Genomic DNA, 21,750 nt, shown 5'->3' with positions numbered 1-21,750 from the left:
TCCTGCATTTCCTGGTACCTTGAATGCCCAAGAAGCTCATAACTTTTCTTTATATGCAAAATGTCAAGGAAAGGGCAAACAATGTTATGCCAGAAGACCACAGCCAAATCACTTGGTTGGAATGCGCTGTAAATCACAGGGTGAATGGAAAATGAATCTTTGTTCCAGGACAGCGACTTCCAGCTTTAATGTTGCTGCTAATACACTCCTCTTCTATTGGGAATGTCCTCTTCCCATAGTCCAAGGTCCTTAAATCCGATAACTAAGCAAGACATCAAGGAAGAAAAACCTACACCCAACTAATTATAAAATGCCTGAAATGTCCTATTTCTCTTTTCTGAAGTACAGGGAAAAAACATTGGTGTTCAGGCTGTAGAAAGATGTGCTTGCTCTAAGCAGCAGTACACTGTTGTAACCAACTGGAAGCAACCAGAAAACCACAGTTAACAAAGGGGAATAAAAAGAAATGAGAACGGGAACAGCACAGATCTCTACAAAGCCTTTCTAGACACAGAAGTTAGAGGAGCTCTGTATGTAGAGGTGACTGTGGTAGCCACACAGAAACACATCTCACACACATGTGCACACACCACAGACACGCTGCTGGCATGCTGCATGTGTACCTGCCTCTGGTGCACCACAGCATAAAGAAGTAAAAGACATTCATTCCTATAATAGCAAAGCTTTTGGCTGGGGCTCCCTGGGTTTTCTGCAGGAATTAATTTTACTGGCATTTGACACATTTTAAACAGCAACAGCACTCACAGTAACCTCCAAAGGGAAATATTCCTGAACAATATATAATAAATACATTGATTTCTAATAATAACCATCTGCCCTAAATCTTCTTGCTGACAGGTTTAGTTGGACCAAAGGCCCTTTTCACATCTACTTCATGACAGTTCCCATCACTACATAAAGACTTTGAAGTGCCCTAACGTGCAGTAAAATGCGAGATAACCTACCAAACTGTCAATATTTCTTCACTTCTAAAAGGAAATGCTAATGGCACTCAAAGAGCTCAAGATATAATGTAAGATCTGAACCAGCAGGCTGGCTGATCTAACCATCCTTTCTTTTGCTACGAGTAAGCTGAAAAGCAAGCAATTACATGGTGAAGAGCAGAACTAGGTAAAAGTTTTTCACTGATATGACTGCAGGGAGAAAAGCTTTTTTTATTCCAAACAAGCTTTTCTCTTGGAAATGCCTGGAATTTTCTGTACAAAATAAAAGAATTAACAATAAGTTAACTCTTCCATTTTAATTTCTTCTTTTTAACCTATCACTTTTTTCCTTTCCCTTTTTTTATCATTAGAAAGAAAGAGAACCAGAATGAAACACGTATGTTTGTAAGATTTGGACAACATTCAGCTGGGAGTTAATTTTTCATAGGGAAAAGATGAACCCAAATAATCCAGAGAAACCTGAATCTCTCTACAATTGACTGTGATAAACAGCTGGCATTTCTCTACCAGCTCTAGCCTGCAGTGTGAGACTGAGAAAGACCCTACAGCAGGAGAAACTAAATGCAATAAACAGAAGCCCAGTCATGTGGTAAAACCCTGGCGCTGCTTGCTGAACTGTACAACTCCAACAGACTTCATAGGAGCCAGGATGCTCCCCCACCCCCCAAATCATCATCTGATGGATGAAGTGTTTTATATCTTGTCATCTACGTACCACCCGAGAAGCCTTCCTTACAAAACCTTTTTGTTCCCAAATCCGTTGGTGTCCTTCTCTACAGATGATCTCCTATTTTCCAGTTTTCTAATGACGCAGGAAAGTATAGCATATTTATCAAGGAAGGAATAGGGATCTGATGTTCCCCAGCTGTTTATTGCTGAAAGTTTACACTAGTGCTTTTCAACCTGTGGTTTGCAAAACCCTTGGGAATCACAAGAAAACTCCTTCAGGTGCTGTGAAAGATAGCAAAAAACCCCTGCAAGCCTCCTGTTTGCGCTAAATTCACTATACCATGCTTGACAACCTTGCTGGAAAATTTTTAGGGAGGTCACAGACTGTAATAGCTTTTAAACCCCTTATTGACACTATGGTTCCCCAAATGAATAAAAATTACACACAAGATGTCCTCAGAGTAACCACCGAGCACCGCCCCGACCCACCCAACACCCACCGACGTCAGCTAGTGCCAGAGCATGCATGCGTGATTTAGGCATCTTTGCTGCCCCGGAGCTGAGGTAACCCCATCTCCTATGTCAGCAGCGCCGTATACCTATGGCAACATCTCCCTCCCACCACCATGCAAAGGGAGACCTGCGGGCCTCATCTTTCATTCTCTTATCTCATGCAACTATTCCTTATGCAGACACATTTCTGTATACAAATCCCATTATACTTGACCCTCGGTTCACCCTGTTTCCATTACAACGTTGTAGACTCAACCAGACTTGCTCCAGTGCCAACTCTGTGCTGTCATTCCTTGCGCAGAGTGGTAATAAAGAAATCACTGTTTTAAGCTGACAAAGAACAGATTTCTTACTAAGTAAACACTGATGTTTTGGTAGGGAAATTAAGTTATAAAATTGTGTCTACAAAGGGAGACCATACAGATGGAGTTTGTTAAGAGACAGCAATACAGTCAACAGTGGTTAATTCAATTGCCTGCTACTTATCAGATTTTTTTTAAAAAAAAAGCTTATCCAGCTTTTGTAAATGCAAATACAGAAAAACATTTCAAAGAGTCGTTGTCGTCTTAGCTGTAGAGCGATGCACACATGCACACATCCTTTCGAGGCCAAAGAGCCCGTCCTTGAGCATCTGCTGTGCTTGTGTTGGGGTCCAGCGGGTATGGCACTCGCTAGCCTGGCAGGAGGGTATGGCTGAGCACAGCACAGCTCATCACCGTGCCACCATCCTCCACTGACCTCCATCCTCAGGGCTGGGCTGTGGCCCCTCTTCCCCTGACCACCGCTCTTGCCTGCCTTTCTGCCTGCTTGGTGCCCCACACCAATTTTAGATGCCCCAAACCTTCCTTCAGCTCAGGTAAAAAACAGGGCACTAAGCTCAGCTGGGTAAAGATAGGAAATTCAGTATCTCCAGTCCTCAGCTGAGCCTTAAATGACCCTAACCTTAGATGTCACATCTAATTCCTAAAAGCACCGGGTTGACACTAAGCCACTGAAGCTGTTTCTCTCTTAAATGCAGCAACAGCAGAGGCACAGTCACTCTTCACTTTCCCCTTTCCAGGGAATTTCAGCTGGGTTTGTGGTGTTGCCTGAAAAATGTTTGGTTTTTTTTTTTCAGCATCAGTGCTGGCAAAGGCTCCAAGACATCCTCCTCATGCTAACAGTTCTGATGATGGTCCATACTGCTGGACCAGGAGCGGAAACAGGAGGTTCTTCATCACTCCACAAACCTCAGAGAACCCCCTTCTTGCATCTCACCAAACACCAGCTTATACCATAAAACGTCTAAGTAAAGAGAAGGACGAGACCTCCAACCCTGTTTCTACTCACTCTGCCAAGCCCTCCAACCATGCAGAGCCAAGGAAGAGGTGGCTGCTGTATTTGCATGGCCAACTGCAGGTGCTCGACTTGCACATTATAACCACTGCTTTCCACAACAGCAGCCAAAGTCTCTTTGAGATGATACTCTAGTCTGAATAGAACCTCAATGAAAGCAGGTATGTTTTGGGGACAGTTTAAAATGACCAGAGTTGTGGATTTTTTTAAAAACATTTTATCAAGGAAGATAGAGAAAATGATTTATTCTTTGCATAAGATAAAGTTCACTATGGGATTCAGTGTGTAGCATGCTGTAAAGTCTCAGGCGAGCCAAAAGGGGTTAACATTGTGTGCGCTTTAAAGGATGCACTTAGTCAATAAAACAAGATGTGCTTAGATTGGAACTATGTAAATACACTCATTTTATTAATATAAGGTAAAAATGTAAAAGAGATATTGCTGGACAATTAAGTCACCAAGTATTGGTTCTATTTAAAATTCAAGAGAAGGGATATTAAACATACTCATATTTAATTAAAACATTTGCAGTGGCTTTAATAATTCAGCACAAAATTTTATTTAAACATTTCTCTCCACTTTTGGAAAAGGCAAACATAGGGCCATGGTACTGTGGTCTGGGAATGAGAAAACAGAACTGCTCAGGTGCAGTGGGTTATTTTACCTGTTTAGACAGTACAGCGATGAACAACCAAACCTGGAAATCAAAGCTATGCCAAAATCCTAGCAGTGAGATTTTCCATATTGTAATGGCTTTTGAAAGTCCCATCAGTCATCTTTTTGCACCTTCAAGTACCTTTTGCAGCCCAAGTTGATTTTGGTGGGGTGTACGCTCCTACATGCATTCATTGTAAGATCAGGCGTCTGATGGAATTTTGATGTCTAAATACTTCTGGCTCAGAGTTTACTTTGAAATAGGACTTAAGGTCCGGCACTTTGCATGTTTTGGGTTTTTTTTAGTTGTAGTTGTTGCTTGATTTGCTAAAATAAGCAAAGGATGTAACAGGTGAAAATAAAACGGATTTAAAAAATATTTTATTGTTTAAATAATCTGTACTGTTATTAGTAACCAGGAAATTCAACTATCCAGAACTGAACTTCTAATATTAACAATTCCTTTTATGCATGTCACATTACAGTGCAAGTTTTAAAGCTATTCACAATGTAATAGCAAAATAATTACTCTTACCCAGCACTGCAGTACACATTTGGTACTCATGAATGCTGTAAGGATTAATACAAACATTCATATCTGCTATAAAAGAGCTTCTAGCCAATAAAAAAAAGTACAGGAAGGCACAGGCCATTTTCTAAGCTCAGTTATAGAGTATCTGAGGGACAGAGCAAGTGCAAGAACAGTTGTAAGAACCTGTGGGTAGGAAATAAACTTTTAATTACACAAGTCCCACTTGAAAGCTCTCATTCTGCTGTTCAACGAAGCAGGACAAAAGTTTGACGAGCCAAAAATGATGAAGAAATGCAGCTCACGCTATTGTACCCATGGATTTTTACTGGCATATTTGTCAAGCTTTTGTGACACTCCCAGTGATGCGAGATTCCCTGGCGGCACCATCTCTATCTTCCACCACCTCTATCAAGAACAGCTTCTAAAAGTCTCCAGTTTAATTTTAATCGCTCCTGGACTCCAGAGGCTCTTCCATTTGGAACTCAAAAGCAATCGGGGGAGTACAGACCACGATGCACTGTAGGCAAGGAGATTATCTTTCAGTCTAACCTTCACTCACTGAGGATGATAACAGGAGGACATTAGACTGAGACCTTGCACTGGTAAGTGAAGGAGACTAGATGCACACAAACACATGTACACACAAATCCTTACTGCACTGGGACTTAATAGAGAGCAGCAATTTGCCCTGCCTGGGAGAAAAGCCACCAAAGAACACATTGTTGGTAGGGTTGGGGTTGGGTTTATAAATGGCAAAGCAATGAAATCAATCACAGTAACCAGAGTCTGGATGAAGACCAGTTTGGCAACGTAGTCAAAAAAACAAATGAAGGAATAGGAAACCACTGCATCTGGTGCAAGATTTTGAGAGGAAGCATGATCTGCTCTCCAGTGAAAGGCACCTCAAGGAATTTTCTGTACCTCAGTTTGTGCCATTTACTCACTGAGTCCCTCTGGGAAAGGTCACTCACCCAATATGCTGCACCAGTATGACATACCTGAAGCAATGTGACATCCATGTTGCAAACAAAGCCCAAGTCTCTGCTCACTATCTGTTCTTATCAGAAACTGTCACATAATTCACCAGAAATGCAAACCCTGCTACAAAGAGATCAAGAGTAGAGAAACCAGGCTAATAGGATCCTGAGGTCCATCAGCACATCAGGACCTGAAGGGAGAGAAGCTACAGCTCACAGCAGTCCTACCTTCTTCACATTTGGCAGAAGCCAGCTCTTAAAGAACCCAAACAAACAAACAACTCTTCAAAGAATGTCTTATTCTTGTGGTAACACTCATCTCAGCACTGACAGGATTCAAACCAGACGTGGTCGAGGGAAGTCTGGAGTCATACTGGGTTTAGATCTCACATGCCAAAAGAGGTCAAGACCTAGCCAAGACTTGAATAGATGACTTGCAGAGAAAATCCCAGGACACGGAGGAAGTGGTGTTGGTGGAGAGTGCCTTTCCCTCTGACTCATTAGGCAATGCCACACGACAATGCTCTGGTGAGGAATATGGAGCAGCCTCCATTTCCATCCACTAAAGCCCAAATGTCCAGTAAATTTGTCCTCAGTTAAGGTCCTGTGGGACTCTTAAAATGGGTTGTAAAATATCTAACCTGGCTCAATCACATTTTAGTCTCTCATACTCTGGTCACCTCGTTGTACGCCCTAGGGGAGGGCTTGAACTTTCCTGACCTAACCTGAAAATTGGTTTGGTTATGTGTGCATGTACAATTTCTTTTTCAAAGATGGCTGGAAGTTTATTTGGAGTTTGGAAATCTTCTATTTTTTCAAGTGAATAAAGTGGTTTGGGGTCTCATTTATCTCTTTAGAGACTTCTACTGGAAATAATATACAAACAGGTCATAACTATTTAAGAGTTCAAATGTACTAGATAAAACTTTGCAGATACCTCACTTTTCATCAGTTCTTGGCATTACTTCTTACACAGAAACAGTTGGGCTGGAGGACTAAGAAGAAAGGGAAGAAGCTAGAAATAACTTTTATATGATTTCTCACCTGGGAACAGACAGTAAAATCCTTTCCACTGGTCTACAGATAATACAGTTATGCACCCTGACCTAGTCCTTAACCGTACCCTGACCCCCAACAAGATGCCATCACAAAATGGGTGCCTCATGATCAGGGTAAAATGGCAGCAAAAATCTAATTTTTGTTCCTTCCAAGGAACAGAAAACATAGTTGGCTCCTTGAGGGTCTTTTCAAACAATCAGGACCACCACACTATCTGACCTGAGTGGTGATCAGTTACTTGAAGCCGCACCACAAACACTGTTAATTCCGTGAAAATTTGCTGTTCCTAGGAAGCAAACACCAGGACATGTCCTCATGGTACTGTTGCGACTAGGCTCTGCCAAGTTAGCCTGTTTGACATCAGCCCCAGGATCTCTGTGATGATGCTGGACTCACAGCAATGTTATGTAGAAGTAGCCACAGAGACGTAATCCCTTTTCATTAGGCTTTGACTTCTATGTTTCCAAAATTATCTAAAGAAACTTTACTGAAGCAAAGCCCTTTGTGAAAATACCAACAAATACTCCATTTACTGTAACAGGTATGAAGTCAACTGTCAAGTCCATATTGTCACATGAAAAATCTCTAATATAAACTATTTTTACAGCAGGTTTTTTTTAGCAGGAATACACAAGTAGGATTTAGCAGACATTTCTGTTTTATGACATCTTCAGAAGAACACCTTTCTCCAGGACAGTATGTGAACATGCATTTAAGTTCCTCTGAAGTCAACAGACCTAAGCAGGTATTTCTATTTAAGCATATACTTAGGTGTTTTCCTCAATAGGGAGAGACTTTAAAATAGTTCTGCAGCCTAGATCACTTTCTGTATGCCCCTCTGCCTCATCAGCTCATCATTTCTTTTCAAATCTCTTCTACAAACATCTCTTCTTCTTCTTTGCTAATCCCCATTAGAATGATCTTCTTTTCATTTACTGATTTGATGACTGAATGTGTTAATTCCTTCACCACCCTATCTTTCTACACCCTGCTTTTTGTAATCTACAACGCAGATTTCTCTTGTAAAATATTGTACTGCACTTGAGTTGGGATGAAAGACAGCATATGAAACCAAGTGTTTTATCTCAGTGAAGACAAATAGTCTCAAACAAGAATATGCACGTAAGAACATCACCCTAATGCAGCTGTAAGCTTGAAACTTTCTTATTTTTAATATATTAACCACACTCTGGTAGTCTTTCCTCTACCAGTGGTAATTTGGGATGTGTGGTTACTCTGTGGGATCTTAAGAGGCTTTCAGATGAAACATTCAATCAGCAGGTAACATGTCCTGCAACTGATTTCCAAACTGAAAGCCATGTAAGTAGCTCCAGAACCAAGCTAGGAAAGCCTCTCATGAAGGGGCAAGAGGAGGAATAAGACAAATTCTTCTCCAGGATGCTTTACAGGATTGAAAGGAAAATATTTCAAAGGCCCTTACAGGGTTTAGGAACACACATTTATTTTTCAGAGAGACTTAAATCCAAAAAGCTCAATGTGACTACATTTCATACAGCCCTAGAATATTTTTTCAGGCATGCCTGGCTGCACCCAGGTGCCATTGCAAGTGACTTGGGTACATGTGTACGGGGTAGGGAGATGTATAAGAGAGAGAAAATGAGTTGCAGCAGAAGGAAAACTGCTGCAAGGAGGCTCCACCTGCACGAAAGGAACACTGACGCTCTGCTGCACTCATAGAAAGGAGTAGGCGGTGGTGGTGGAGCCTAACTCTCACATTTAATCTAACAGCAGGCACTCAGCAGTGGAGAGACCATGGTACGGGTCCTTCTGCTGCTCAGGGGGTGAAAAAAGATAGCTCCTACCTCCCAGGCTCCTGCCATGCTGTAAGGTGTTCCCCTTACAAGTCTCAGCTTAAAAAAAAAAATCATCAAAAGGCTCACAATCTCCTGGTTTCACTATCAGCTACCACAATCAGTTACATCAAAACCCAGCCCCATACATGTCAATACAATGAGTGCAGGGAATGCAGTAAACTTGCTCTTGAAGTGGAGCCTGGCCAACTGATATCAACTAAACCTTGAATATCTTTTTTCTGTAGCCATCCTCCCATGAGATTTGCCATGTGCATGCTCCTACAACAGAGAGGAAACAGGGCAGAAAACATTCCCATCAGTCCTACAGGAGCTGTATGACCTGCCTGTGTACACTGGACTCAAGGCATGCACAAGCCACCTCATTAACATGATCGTGTTTCTTAACACCATACCAGCCATTTGCTTAATTTTTAGGCACTTAAATCCTTCACTAGGGCTGTCTTTGGGGTCCTGAGTTTCAATGAATGTTGGGGGAGTTAGACACTAACTGGGATGCAGAATGTTTGAAAAACCCACTGTGCTTTTGCATCACCAGTGCTTGACAAGCCGGCCATAAGGGTCAACGTTATTTTGAAACCCACAACACCCACTTTCAAAATAATGTTTTTGGCCAGACTCAATCCAGTGGGATTTACGATCTGAAATCATACAGGCACTTTTTAAAATTTGACCCTTGAGTAATGCTCTGAACTTTAGCTCTGTTAGTTGTCTATTTAGTATCAATGGTGAGAAATAAAAGAACAGGCATAAAAAGCCTCCAAGGCAGAAATTGTGTAAAATCACAAATTCTCAAAATTGTCTGGCACACAGAAGAAAAATGTACATACGTGGTTTAGTGTCAAAGCCAGGGATCTAGAAAGGCCACTTAAATGTGTGCGTTCCCACAGGAGGGCTCTGCAGATCTGAGATTTGCCAGAGTAACAGCATCTAGTTCTGCCCTTTGGTTTCTGTAGATGTGTGTGCACGGCGTTAGCTGTAGGCAGGGTATCCAGATCCACAGTTCTGCCAAATAGGGTCTTTTTTTATTAGTATTATTTTTTTTTTCCTTTCCCCCCAGCCATCTGGGTGGTCCGAGAATCAGACCCGAAATACCTAGGATCCCTCGAACCACATGTTCTAATCCCAGCAGAGTTGACTCAGTCCTTCATCCTTCCAGGGTAAATTGACTTCTCTGCTCTTTATTGCGTGGGGGGAAATTTTGGATGAGATTTTAAAATTTCCGCTCTGTATGGACATTAAAAATCCTACATTTTTCTTCCAGTATTCCAGCTTCCCTGCCATTAGTTTTTATCTCTCAGCACCTTGTTTTATTTGCTTCCCATGGCCACTGGTAGCTGGGAACCCAGATTAACCAGCACCTGAAAAGTGATGCGCCGCAGGCTTCATTTCACAAGCCAATGGGATGGATGGGTTTTGTCCATTTATCTCCACACACACTGGAATGATTTCAGAGAAACACAGTGAAAATGAGGAGGCTGAGCAGATTGATATTCGAGTATATGCTGCAGGCTGCAGCCTGGCCAGTTCATTAGTGTGGAGAGGAAGGAGATGACAACATGCAGCAAGTATCTGGAGGGATGTGTTACACAAGGAGGTGTGCTACGAGCAGAAGGGTGAAATTCAGGGAGAGAAAAAAAAGGAGGGTGGGCTAGGAAGGTGAACCGCGTGGAGAATTTTTTATACTGAGAACAGATTTGCTACAGGTTAGAGTAAAACTTCAATCAGGAGGTGCGGGACCAGAAAGGGGAACCCGCACACCCCTGTGCTGTACAGGAGAAAGTGCAACACAGGAGCAAATCACTGCAACAGGTCGCATCACCTCTTGTCCTCATGAATGTAAGAAGCTGATGAGAGGTGAAACACCATCTAGGCAGGGTTTATTTAGGATTTAGAAAAACGAGAGTCCAGGAGGGTCAGTGCTCCACATTTAGTTGGGAGAAGACCTGGGAAACAAATTTATAATACTGGAGTCTAAAAGGGCAGGAGATCGGCCCTGAATATTTATCCATTTTCACAGGATGCTGAAAGCAATGGAGAATGGGCATTGAGATAGTTTCTGAAAGACCTGCATTCTCTGTTTGGAAACTCTTTAGAAAGCAGCAGGAGAATAGAGTTCAAATAATTTTTTCCTAAAGCACAAGCTTAACAGTGGATAAGGTGGAAGCATGAAGTCACTTTTAATCTACTATAAAGTGAGGTAAGCAAAGGGATTATCACTTAAGACTTGCTGACACGAAGCTCTGAGAATGACATTTAAAAGCAATAGTGGATTACAGAGTGACATCATATTAAGCGAACACATGGCAGAGGTTTACATAAAAGACCTCAGAGATCAGGCTCTTGTTCTCAATAATAAAACCTCCTAGCAGTTTTTACACTTCTGGCGGTGATTAAGCTAAATTAGAGCTGTAGTTTTTCATTTAGTAAATTGTGGTGTCACAGCACCAGCAACCTGGTGGCCCAGATCTTCACTAAGTGCTAGTGGGCACGACTCCATCTGAGCTCACCGAGGCCCCTCATGCCAGTGTCATGCCGCCGGCATTCAGCAATGGAAGATCCAACTCAAATGTTTCTAAGTCCCATCAATGTCTTACTGCATAGTTTAGTGACTCTGAAACCATGCACCTTCAGGTCCCTCTGGACTTCAGGTCTGAGTTTTTCAAAGTATTCTGAAGGCTATTTAACTAAATACACATGATGAAACTATCCTCATTTTAAGGAACAGTATAGATGTGCAAATCTCTCTCATGATGGAAAATGCTTGAAAATTGCTAAGATTCAAAAGAGAAAGCTGTGGGGTTTTGTGTTTGGTTGGTTGGTTGTTTTGTTTAGTTTTTTTCTGTAGAATAGTTTATCAGATTAGAAAAACCTACAGAAACATTCTAGCCCTGATGAATGTTTTGGATTATGTCTGCCCCGTTTTTAGAAGACCTGATCAGTTTGTCCTCCCATTGAGGTTAGAAGATGTTAAGCGTGTACCTTCTCAGTTTCTGCACAGGTAGGTTAGTGCTGTGTACTTCTTTCCTGATCCCTGAAAACATGCCACAAGCCCCTGCTGGGGAGCCAAACAAGTCACAGACCACCTGACTTTTCTTAGCTCTCAAAACATCAGAAGATGAGTATTACTGTAGCAGCATTTTAGACATGGGAAAACTAAAGCACAGATGCAATTAAAGTAATTTTTCCAGCTCCCAAAGCAGGACAGCAACAGCCCAGTATTTGATCTGTGGTCTCTTGGAGAGGGATCAAGTGACCATCAAGTATTAATCCTGGTAGTTTTACAGTGAGATTGGTATCGATAGTCCCCCAAATCACCTCCTGTAGGTTACCAAAGAACCACCTAAAAGCAACACACTCCTTCTAATTACAGACCAGTGAGAGGTTTGAACCACCCTTCTGGAGGGGATCAGCCTCTGCAAACCATCACTTACTCACACAGTCTTATTTTCTTAAATAAATAAAAGAAGCATGTGGGAAAGAAGGGGACAGAATAAATGGGATGTGGGAGCCCCCAAACCTGTTTCCCAAATGAGCAATGTATCTGTTTGGTGAAAGTCATAAAACTTTGCAAAACACATAAGAAGGTCTCTCTGAGCAGCTGTTTGCTTTGACTCCGGAGGGAGCTTGCTCTATCTCCAAAGCAGCACAGTAACATCAATCACGATCTGCCAAAGATTTTCTACTCTGGTAGCAAAGTAAATATGAAAACACACAGGTTTTACTGGCGTGTACATTCTGTGGCTCAACCGAGCAGCATCCTTGCTGCAGGATCGACCATTACCTGGGGTCCTATCCTAAACTGCGTGATGGGATCAAAGCTGCAGCCTCGTGGGAGCCATGTCCCACAGAGGTCAACCAAAGGCACTTTACGCACACCAATAACGCACAGAGGTGGCTCTGCGAGCTCGTGGTGCAACCGGCTCCCCTCCGCCGTTGGCTGCGGTCATGAATCCCCCCGGGCGGAGGGGACAGCTGAGAGCCCCGGAAGAAAACGGGGATCACTAGCAGGGAAGCCCTGGCAGGGCTCAGCTGGAGCGTGGTCAGGGCCACGAGGTGCTCGGAAAATTTCCCTGCAAAGCTCCAACACTCCTCCACTGAGCATGTTGGAGGTGAGATTTTTCAAAGAATTTCTATCTGGCAATATTAAGGGGCTTTTTGTGTTTTGTTTTGTTTTTTTAAATCTGAACAGCAAAAGGCACACCTGTGACAATAGCAAATTCCAACTCTAGAGCAAGAGACACTGGTGTTTCTCAAAGCACAGTTCGAAGATGATGATGATTATTTTTTGTAGTGCTAAAGAACATATTTTCCCTTAACCCCACTTGGCCTCCCTTGGCTGAATCTCACAAAAACAACAAAGGAAAGAGAAAACCAGCCTGAAATAGATATCCAACACAGAAAATCTTGAGTTCGACATTAAATACGGCAAATTTGTAAACGCTTGAGACATAGTCTTTTTATGAGGAAAAGTTTAACAGTCACCTTGCCCACCTGTGAATTATCCTGCCTAAAGAGCTCAGGAGCTTTGGAGCCGATCTTGAAAAGGCGTTCTGTAATTTTTAACAGAGTAAAAAGAAAACAAACTTCAACAAGGAGGGGTAATAGGATCAGATAAAGAAAAAAAGTGTAGGCTGAATATCAGAGAAAATCTGTAATATATTAAGATCTCAGGGAAGTGGAGGAAGATCCATGATTAAACCAGATAAAATCCCTACCAGAGGGAAATTAAGGGCAACTCCACATTATCAAGGAGATGGAGTCTTCTCTATCTTTAAGTCCTCGGGACAATTCAGTCCTCATGAAAGCCATGGAATTTGTCTTTGTGTGACTATCAGCTCAGGGGTTTTTTTTTGCTATTTTTATATGTGGACCGAAGAGCAACAACAATATTTTGTTAATAAATAATGTCAGAACTGCATCCTGAAACACCACCAGGATGTCGGTAGAACAACAAGGCTGCTTTTGTTTGTTACACTGCGTAATGCCTGATGGGTTTTAACCACAGTTTAAGAGCTACTGTTAAAAAGCTTCTTGCTGAGTCAAGCCTAGGCATGCTGTTTACAAGGGTTAGCCCTGAAGGCTCTTGCATTGGCAGGGACTTTTAAGCTGAGCTAAGGATTTTTTAGTTATTTTTGTTGTGCTTTAAAAAAAAACAGTTGAGAGTAGCTAAGCACACCTAAAAGTGGGGAGTGGAAGGGAGCTATCAGTAATCACCTGCCGTCTCTGCCAGCAGCTTTCCTCTGTAGTCAAGGGCTTGATCTTGCAAAGCTGATGCTAGGAGTCCCCTTGGTTTAAAGCGGATGGAGTTACTGCAGAGACCAGGCCCCAGCGGAGTGGGCTTTTGTGAAGAAGCTCACTAAAATACAAAATATCCCCTTTGTTAGAAAAGAACTTGTTCTAACTTATGAAGTGAATTTGTTTGATTCAGCTTTGAACCTGCTGAAGCACCCTGTCTCATGACTTCCGCTCCAGTAACGCTGATCTACATTCTGCCTACAACCAAGACTGCAGAGGGAAATTCTGACGAATCAATAAAAGCAGCATGCAGAAAACGCATGTAACGCCCACCATGGCTCTTCCACAGAGCCTGGGCCATCCCATGCTGTGGAAAACACGAGGATCCCAGAGAAAAACAGTATATGGCTCTGTAATTTATCGCATTATCGCAATGGAGTACAAAATGAGTCAGAGTATCCAAATTTATTTTTCTATTATTTCTTAGCTTTTGAGTGCTGTAGTTTTCAACCTTACTATTAAATGAATGTTGCTTTGTGGAAGTGGTGCCTCATACAATTTATATGTACTGATATAATTTCATTCTGCTCTACTTCTACACTCCTGGAAGAGATTTCACCCCATATTCAGTTTTATTCCATTCTGCATTACATCCTCTTGCAGTGTCCACTGGGCTCCAGTGCTGCCTCTCCCCCCATCCTCCACATGACCACAAGCTCACAAGCATCAGAACCCAGGACAATGCCTTGAATCCACAGTATTCCTGTTGGTTTGCACTGCAGAGAGCTGAAGGATCATCTTAATGAGATACTTTATTTTTCTAGAGAAGCCGAGCAAGCACCATGATTCTGCCAAATTGTTTTTAATGCCAAAAAAAAGATCAAAAATGAAAGATGCCCAAAAAATGTATCACCAAATAAATAAAAAGAGCAGAGGTTGTACAGAAAAGTGAGTTGTCCTAATGACTGCAGAAACACTGAAACACGCTGAAAAAACCCTCTAGAAGTATACTTCAAGGAAATACCAACATGATCTGCTTCTGCACATATATAATAAATGCTCGGTGATATGGAAGGAGGCTCATGTCCTGAAAACTATTTGTCATGCTGCTTAACAAGAATCATTGAGACATAAAGACTGATAACAGTCAGAAACGCAGTCAGAACCTGACAACAGCCAGAAACAACAACAGAGCAGAAACGCAGCAAAACTTTCAGGCCCTTGTTTTGGCACATGGATTCTTTTATTACTTGAGTTTTCCGTATTTCCATCCATATTCTCAAGAAAAGTGTCCCACAGGTGGTCCTGCTCAAGAAAGCCTTGCAGATGAGTTCCCTCCAGTTAGGATAAAATAATGTATGTTCTCATTTGGCCAAATGCAAACAGCGATGAAGGGGAATGCACTGTCATGTCACATCGAGCAATCGGGAAACAAACATTTGACATAATGCAACAGGCAGATAATAAGACCCCATAGTTAGCAACAAATGAGACCACACTTAATTTGCTGCGCAATGCTCATGTAATTAGATAAATTTGGTACCAGCAAGACAGCAGACAGCTAGAATATGGGCTTGATAAATTGGGGGCTCTCTGTCAGGCTCTGATCACATTAATCATAAAGCCAAAACTCAGTGACACAATTTTTCTTCCAAACATTTGCCATAATTTTCTAGAGTGAAGATATGTACATCTTTTTTTTTTGTTGTTTACTTTAAACAGAAGGATGGATTTCTGCACCATCAGGATGGAGTACAAATTTCTAGAGGCTCAGCTGTGCCCACAAAGTCCACCCAGCATACTGAACAAGAGCCACGCAACTGCTATGTATGTTCTAGCCCACCTCCACCGCGATGGTTTCATGTCAGACATCCTCCAGCAATGAGGGTGAGCACTATATTATGATCTCCAGAGAAGAGACTGGAGGAGAGAGGTAGAACAAAAGCTAGAGGAGGAAGGGCAGGTGATGAGGTTAAGAAGCTTGCAGATAAAATTGAAAGAGAAAAAATATTTGAGAGCCTAACTACACAGCTGGTGAGAATTTTCCCAGTGGGGTTGTGTCATAGTCCAGGGCACTTGGAAAACAGCCACAGAAGTGTCATTCCCTTGACCCTAAAAAACACCCACAGCCAAAAAGCAGATCGTTTCTCAGCTTTGATGCTTCACCAGCCACAGAGGCACCCAGGTAAACGTGGTGCCACAGTGCAATGCCCAGGTACTTTCAAAGATGACTGTGTTTCCTCTTCTACGACCAACAACCAAGTTTTCTCTCTAGTACCTCATAAATTGGTTTTCTGAGAAGTGCTGCTGGGAAGATTAAGGATCCCAAAGAAGAAGAAGAGCAACAGATATTTGCCAACAACTCTACCCTAATACTGAGCAGGACACACTTGGTCCCCTGACAAACAAATGTGGTCACTGCTAAAACAACGGATTATTAATATTAACTCAGATGAACTTAAACTTGATTTGCCAGCACTGTATACTTGGCCAGGGTTGATCAGCTGGGTAACCCCAACATGATAAAAAACTGGCTTCCACCACTGGGGGATATGATTCACAGGTACATAGCACGAGCTGGTGAGCTCTCGGTTACGTTTTGGGGAAGACCCTGCTTCGTGACTGTACCAAAGAAACTGCTGTGGAGCCTCAGGAAAGACGCAGTGTACGCAATCCTTCTCATGAGGAATGGAGGGGAACACCAAGTGGGGCACACGAATAACCTGTGCCAAATATCTGAGCATCTGCCATCCTCTCTTCTAACCACTGTTTTGAATATTGACCCTTTCAGAAATCAGAATGTGTTTTATCAGCCAGAACTCTGCCTTATTAACTATCTCCCAGTATGTTTTTTTATGAATCTGTCTTTCTTCTTTCTACAATTTTTGCATGTACTTGCACGCAAGAGCAGAACTATTTTATTCAGCTCCCCTTTGCCCCCGCCAATTCCCATGTTAGCAACCTGCTCTGACTTTTCCCCTTTGCACACAGCATGGAAGGAGCTGCTCTACCCCTTTAAACATCCAGTCAAACTGACTGCCAGCCAAAAAGACAACGACTTGTCTTCTGGTAGGATCCAGGGGAATGCCCTATCATTTTTTTCCTGCAGCATTTTGGAAGTGGAATAAAGCCCTGGTAGCTGTGGGACTCCACAGATCTCCTGGCTGCTGCCGTCTGTGTTATTTGCCTCCCAGGGACATGTTCCCCCACTCATACCTATCCAGAAAAAGCACAGCTCCACAAACAGTCCCTGCAAAGCTGGGTGAGCACTAACCCGGCCGGACAAGGCCACAACAGGGCTCCGGGGGATCAAATGAGAATTTTTTAAGGGATGAGCCCTATTGTTCCTCCCTTGCTCTTCTTGCAAGACGATACCAGCCCTTACAGGTTCCCCTACACCAAGTGCCCTGGGACCTGTCCCTCGGCTGATCGCTAAACGCTGTGTTACAGCCACGGGTTGAGGGATTTTGCGGTGGCTGTGGGACCACCAACCCCATCAGGCTGCTCCTCACCTCCCATGGGGTACATTTCAGGGACGAGGAGAAACCCTCCCAGCCACATGGTCACTACAGCCTCTGTTCACATCCCGGTCGGCTCCTTTTCCCCTGCCCTGATCAAAGCTTACAGGAGGTGAACCCAGATCTCACTATAAACACGTCCTCCAAGGCGTCAAGTCCTGTCATGTCCTGGACAAGGACATCAACCTTGATCCCCCCTCTCGGGCTACAGCTCCCGACCAGCGCCTGTGCTCACTGGCCAGCAGCTGCCCTGGGGAGGGGGAGCTCTCACGAGGGGGTCACCACCAAAACCCAGGGTCCTACCCCACCAGAGCACACACAGACACCCAGATGAGGACCTGTCTCTTTACTGCGTTTTAGAAAACACCATCCAGCCTGTCCAGGCTGTGGCCCAGTGAAATCAAAGTGAATTATGGTATTCCAAGCAGCCTTTCCCCGCCGTCCCCCCAACCAGCTGGCAGGGAGGAATGGTATGCAAGGTCTCCAGATAGAGGGAGCAGCACTGGGTCTTCACCAAGATGGTGCCAGAAACAACCCAGGCACGATGTGACATGAGGAACACCACAGACGCAAAACTGCAAGTCAAGCCTTTCCCCAGGATCTCAGCTGGATAACGACACAGAAGCCCTACACTCCCATCCTGCTGCTATATGCACTTCTATAGGTTTAACGGAGCTGTAGAGCCCTCCTGCCAGGCAGGTCAGTATTGCCACCGGACAGGGACAGTGGGGCAGAGGGCGGCCAGCGGGGGCAGCCTGAAGGGAGACCAGCAAGTCCCTGAGACCTTAACAGCAGGATTCAGTGTACCGCGGGTGGCCAACATTTCAGCAAGGCATGGGAGCGGAGGTGCAAGACTTACCCGTGGATAGCGTGGATAGAGTGAGGTTCGTAATGGTATCGTCCTTCCTGGTGGCGCATGTCAATTGGCAAAGGAGCATGGAAGGCCGGAAAAATGTGCTGCGGCACTGTTGAGGGGAACAGAAGAAGAAAAAAAAAAAAAAAAAAGGAACTTCAAAAACTTTTCCTTTCCTTTTAAAACAATTTCAAAGGCACTAAATCTCCATGAATTTCAGAGCAAGAGCAGTGCAAGACAAGGGGTCTTCATGATATCAGCGCTATCATACACCAGAGAAGTGGAATGAATAAATAATCAAAGTCATGCAGAGAAATCCTACATCTTCGACATAAAAGATCTCCAACAGGGTTTTTGACAAAGACAAGCAGCTAAGCGCTCTTTGAACTTGAGGAGATTATAGGAAGCACCAAGGAAAACTAGACTTGCAACGCAAATCAGACTCAACAGAGCCTGGCGGGATCCAGACCTACATCGTCCCTCATGCCTGGAGTGGCAGCAAACACCTTTCCTGAAGGTCTGTATACACAGGTTGGAAATATTTACCTAAAAATGTAACAGCGAGAGCAGCGCTCATGCACACTGTGTAGGCAGTCAGAAAGAGGCTCAAAAGTGCCTACTGCCAGGTTCTGAGAGAGGAGCCCAAATTGCTCTCACTTGTAATCACTTGAGGCCCTATTTTTTATTCATTTGAGAAGCTTGTTTCATCTTTGATGGAAAGATAAAGTGGTCTCAAAAGGCAGAGAACACCTACATTGACTTATTAAATCTACAGGTTTTAATATTTATTATTGACCCCAAAAGTTAACAGCGAGAATATTTGAGTGAGTCGTGCTGATGGAAAATTCATCAGGTTATTTCTCCACGCTACCCCCGACAATGCTGCCTGGCCGCCTGGGCCTTTCCTGCTAAAATTACAGAAGCTAAAGAAATACAATTAGCAGAGCCTCGATAACAATACCGTACAGTCACCCTCTGATAGGGCTCATCACATATGTAATGACGGCAATTTCTAGATTTGTACCAGCAACCAGCTTAAAGATAAAAGACTGGTCTTGCTCTGCCTTTACAAACAGTCAGAAGTTCTTCGTTAAAGATTACTTAACATTGTCGCAGGTCTTCCTATTCGCTCGCTGGCTTCTTGGCCTTTCTGTCTAACTGGAGACTAAAAGTAAAACAAAACCAACCTCCTAAGTGAGCATTTCAAAACCCAGTCTGCACTGGTATTTCGCTGTGACTTGCCTCTGCGACAGGTAGCATCTCTCTGTAGAGTGGGGAAGCACAATCCAAAGCCAAAGTGTCAAGGCTTGGGCCAAGTCTCTCGCTGATGCTCAGCAAACTCCAGTGAACGCCAAACTCTTTTCTATGAAAGACTTAAAATTCAGCCTTTCGCATCTGTGACTCCAGCTGCAACGGAACTACGCCGACTCCGTCTGGCGAGGCTGTGATCCTTTCAGGTCCATCGCGCAAAGCCTGCGTGAAATCCCCGTATACGTCTTTCCTGGCATATCAGTGAGAGGATCTGAGGCTCCTACTCCCATTGCAACGTACAATCCCTGAGTGCAGCGCGGCACAGGCGCGTCAGCCGGGCTGCTGGGAGAGGTGAGAGACTACACAAAAACAACCCTCCTGCCAACTCTGCTGAAAGGCGTTAAGCTAAGGTAGTCAGGGTGGAAAGTATTTAAGGCTCCACAGCAGACTCGCTCTCCGTGCTCCAGCGAAGGGCTGGCACCGCACACTACCTGATACACTGGGAGCATTTTTGCAGCTCGCCTAATGTCAGGACACAGTAGGGTAACTGTTAACTGCCTTCCCCCCCTTCTGCTCCCCTCCCCTCCTCCCCCAAAAGCAGCTCAAGGAGAGAATAAACTTGCATCCTTTAGGATTTGCTTTGGCAGGAGGAAGACTCACCCTTAACCGTCCTGGGTAGGGATGATCTGTTACATAAGGACACTTGTAAAGAGTCTTCATTTTAAGAGGCAGCCAGTGTTTTTCCAGGTCAGAAATGCAGCAGAGTTCAGCCGTCGCACCTCGTCCCCTGCTCACGCAGCACCGTACAGCCTCCGGTCTCCCCAAGCTATCCTCAGCCCAAAGCGCTGCCAGGACTGGCAGACACCTAGAGCTGCTGCCCTCCTCCCTGGGGACACTGCTACGGCCACAGCCCACGGCTGCTGTGGGGACCAGAGAGAGTGGGGCAGCAAGGTTTTACATCATCATGCACCGAGCACGGTCACAAAACCAACTATCCCTGCACACAGATCTGATGCCAGAAAACAAGCATCTCCTCCAGCTGGAGCCCCCATGCCGGGCTTCGCCCAGCGCTCCCCCCTTATTTACACCACACAAATAAACCCAGCTCTTCTGCGGTCCTGGGGACGACCTACACAGCCCAGCTGGCATCCCTATAGGTGAGATTTCACAACTCCCAAAACAGGGTGGCCAGTCTGCCCATAACGGGCAGGGCTGGGTTAACCCCAAAACTCCAGGAAAGTGTGAGCTGACGTGGGCTGGAACCGTGCTGGGCACTGTGGTAATGTTTTAACAACATAGAGAGTCATATGCTAATCCTTGGGCCCATTCCCTGGACCAGTTTGATTCACTAATAATGATAAAACTATCAAGAATAACAGGTCAAACGCTGAATCTCTTAAAACCCAGGCCAGTTATGTCTTATTTTGTAACTGTGCATTTCTAAATGATTGATTACCGAGGTAATATCAGAAATCTTTGTGTAAAAAAAGTCTTTCCCTGTCACTCAGGAGAGCTGGGGAAAAGAAAACACAGGGTGTTTGCTGTCTGGCCTCCTTTCCTAGCTATCTGTTAGCATAAAAGTGACATCTGAAGAAAATTTCTCCCTCTGCACACCTCTGATTATTAATGGGAGAAAAATTTCCATGAACTTCCCCCTCCCACTGGCACTGTTGTTTTGCTTTTAACATTTCAACCTCTTTGGCCTGGGGAGGGTTGGCGATGCCCCTGCCTTGGGCGCCTGTTTCACTCTGCCGCTCTCATTTCCAACTCCACCACGTACTCGGCGTTTTGCTGCCGCTGAGGGCGAGGGGAAAGGTTGGTTTCCGTGACGTCCCTTTGCAACGTCCCACTTCAGGTCTTCCCCTCTGCTCCCTTGCCTGGGAGCACCAGCCAAGCCTATGGGCTCTGGTGGCTGGTGCTGTTCCTTTTTATTCTTTTCCAGGTGCTTGGTCAGAAATAATGAATGGTTTTATAGGCAATCAACTACCGATTCATAAACGTCAGCCTGGCTCTGCTTCTTGTTCCCACCCCTCCCGAAGAGGACGGCGAGCTGGCAGCAGGACAGCAACACACGCTGTTAACAAAGATGGATGTTTTACACATACGAGTTAAAAAGACAATTATATTCAATTACTTCAAGTAAGTCATGGTGATGTATTCCTGAATAGCCACAGGAAGGGCAATATGATGATTAGGGCAATGAATTTGCCAACTTTAATCTAATCAAGGCAATCTTTTGTTTAGCATTATCTGCTTTGCGGTGGCAGAGGATTTACCAAACCCAAGCAATCTTTGCAGATTTAACCCCAAACCTGCCCAATTAGCGCTAATGATGATTGTTTTACACAAAGGGA

At 44.0% G+C, this 21,750-nt stretch overlaps 1 protein-coding gene across 2 annotated transcripts in view; it reads right to left on the bottom strand.

Moving 5' to 3' along the window:
* The window catches only part of GLI2 (GLI family zinc finger 2), a 144,063-nt gene that overhangs the window by 48,370 nt on the left and 73,943 nt on the right, over nucleotides 1-21,750 (bottom strand). For both annotated transcript variants that reach the window (XM_010285387.1, XM_010285386.1), the window contains exon 2: nucleotides 18,152-18,257. In XM_010285387.1, the coding sequence (XP_010283689.1) occupies nucleotides 18,152-18,257 (106 nt within the window). The remainder of the gene's footprint in view (nucleotides 1-18,151; nucleotides 18,258-21,750) is intronic.

This window comes from Phaethon lepturus, unplaced genomic scaffold (genome assembly GCF_000687285.1).
Source record: "Phaethon lepturus isolate BGI_N335 unplaced genomic scaffold, ASM68728v1 scaffold10784, whole genome shotgun sequence".
In the NCBI taxonomy this organism is placed as follows: domain Eukaryota; kingdom Metazoa; phylum Chordata; class Aves; order Phaethontiformes; family Phaethontidae; genus Phaethon; species Phaethon lepturus.
This window is presented reverse-complemented; position numbering and strand designations above follow the sequence as displayed.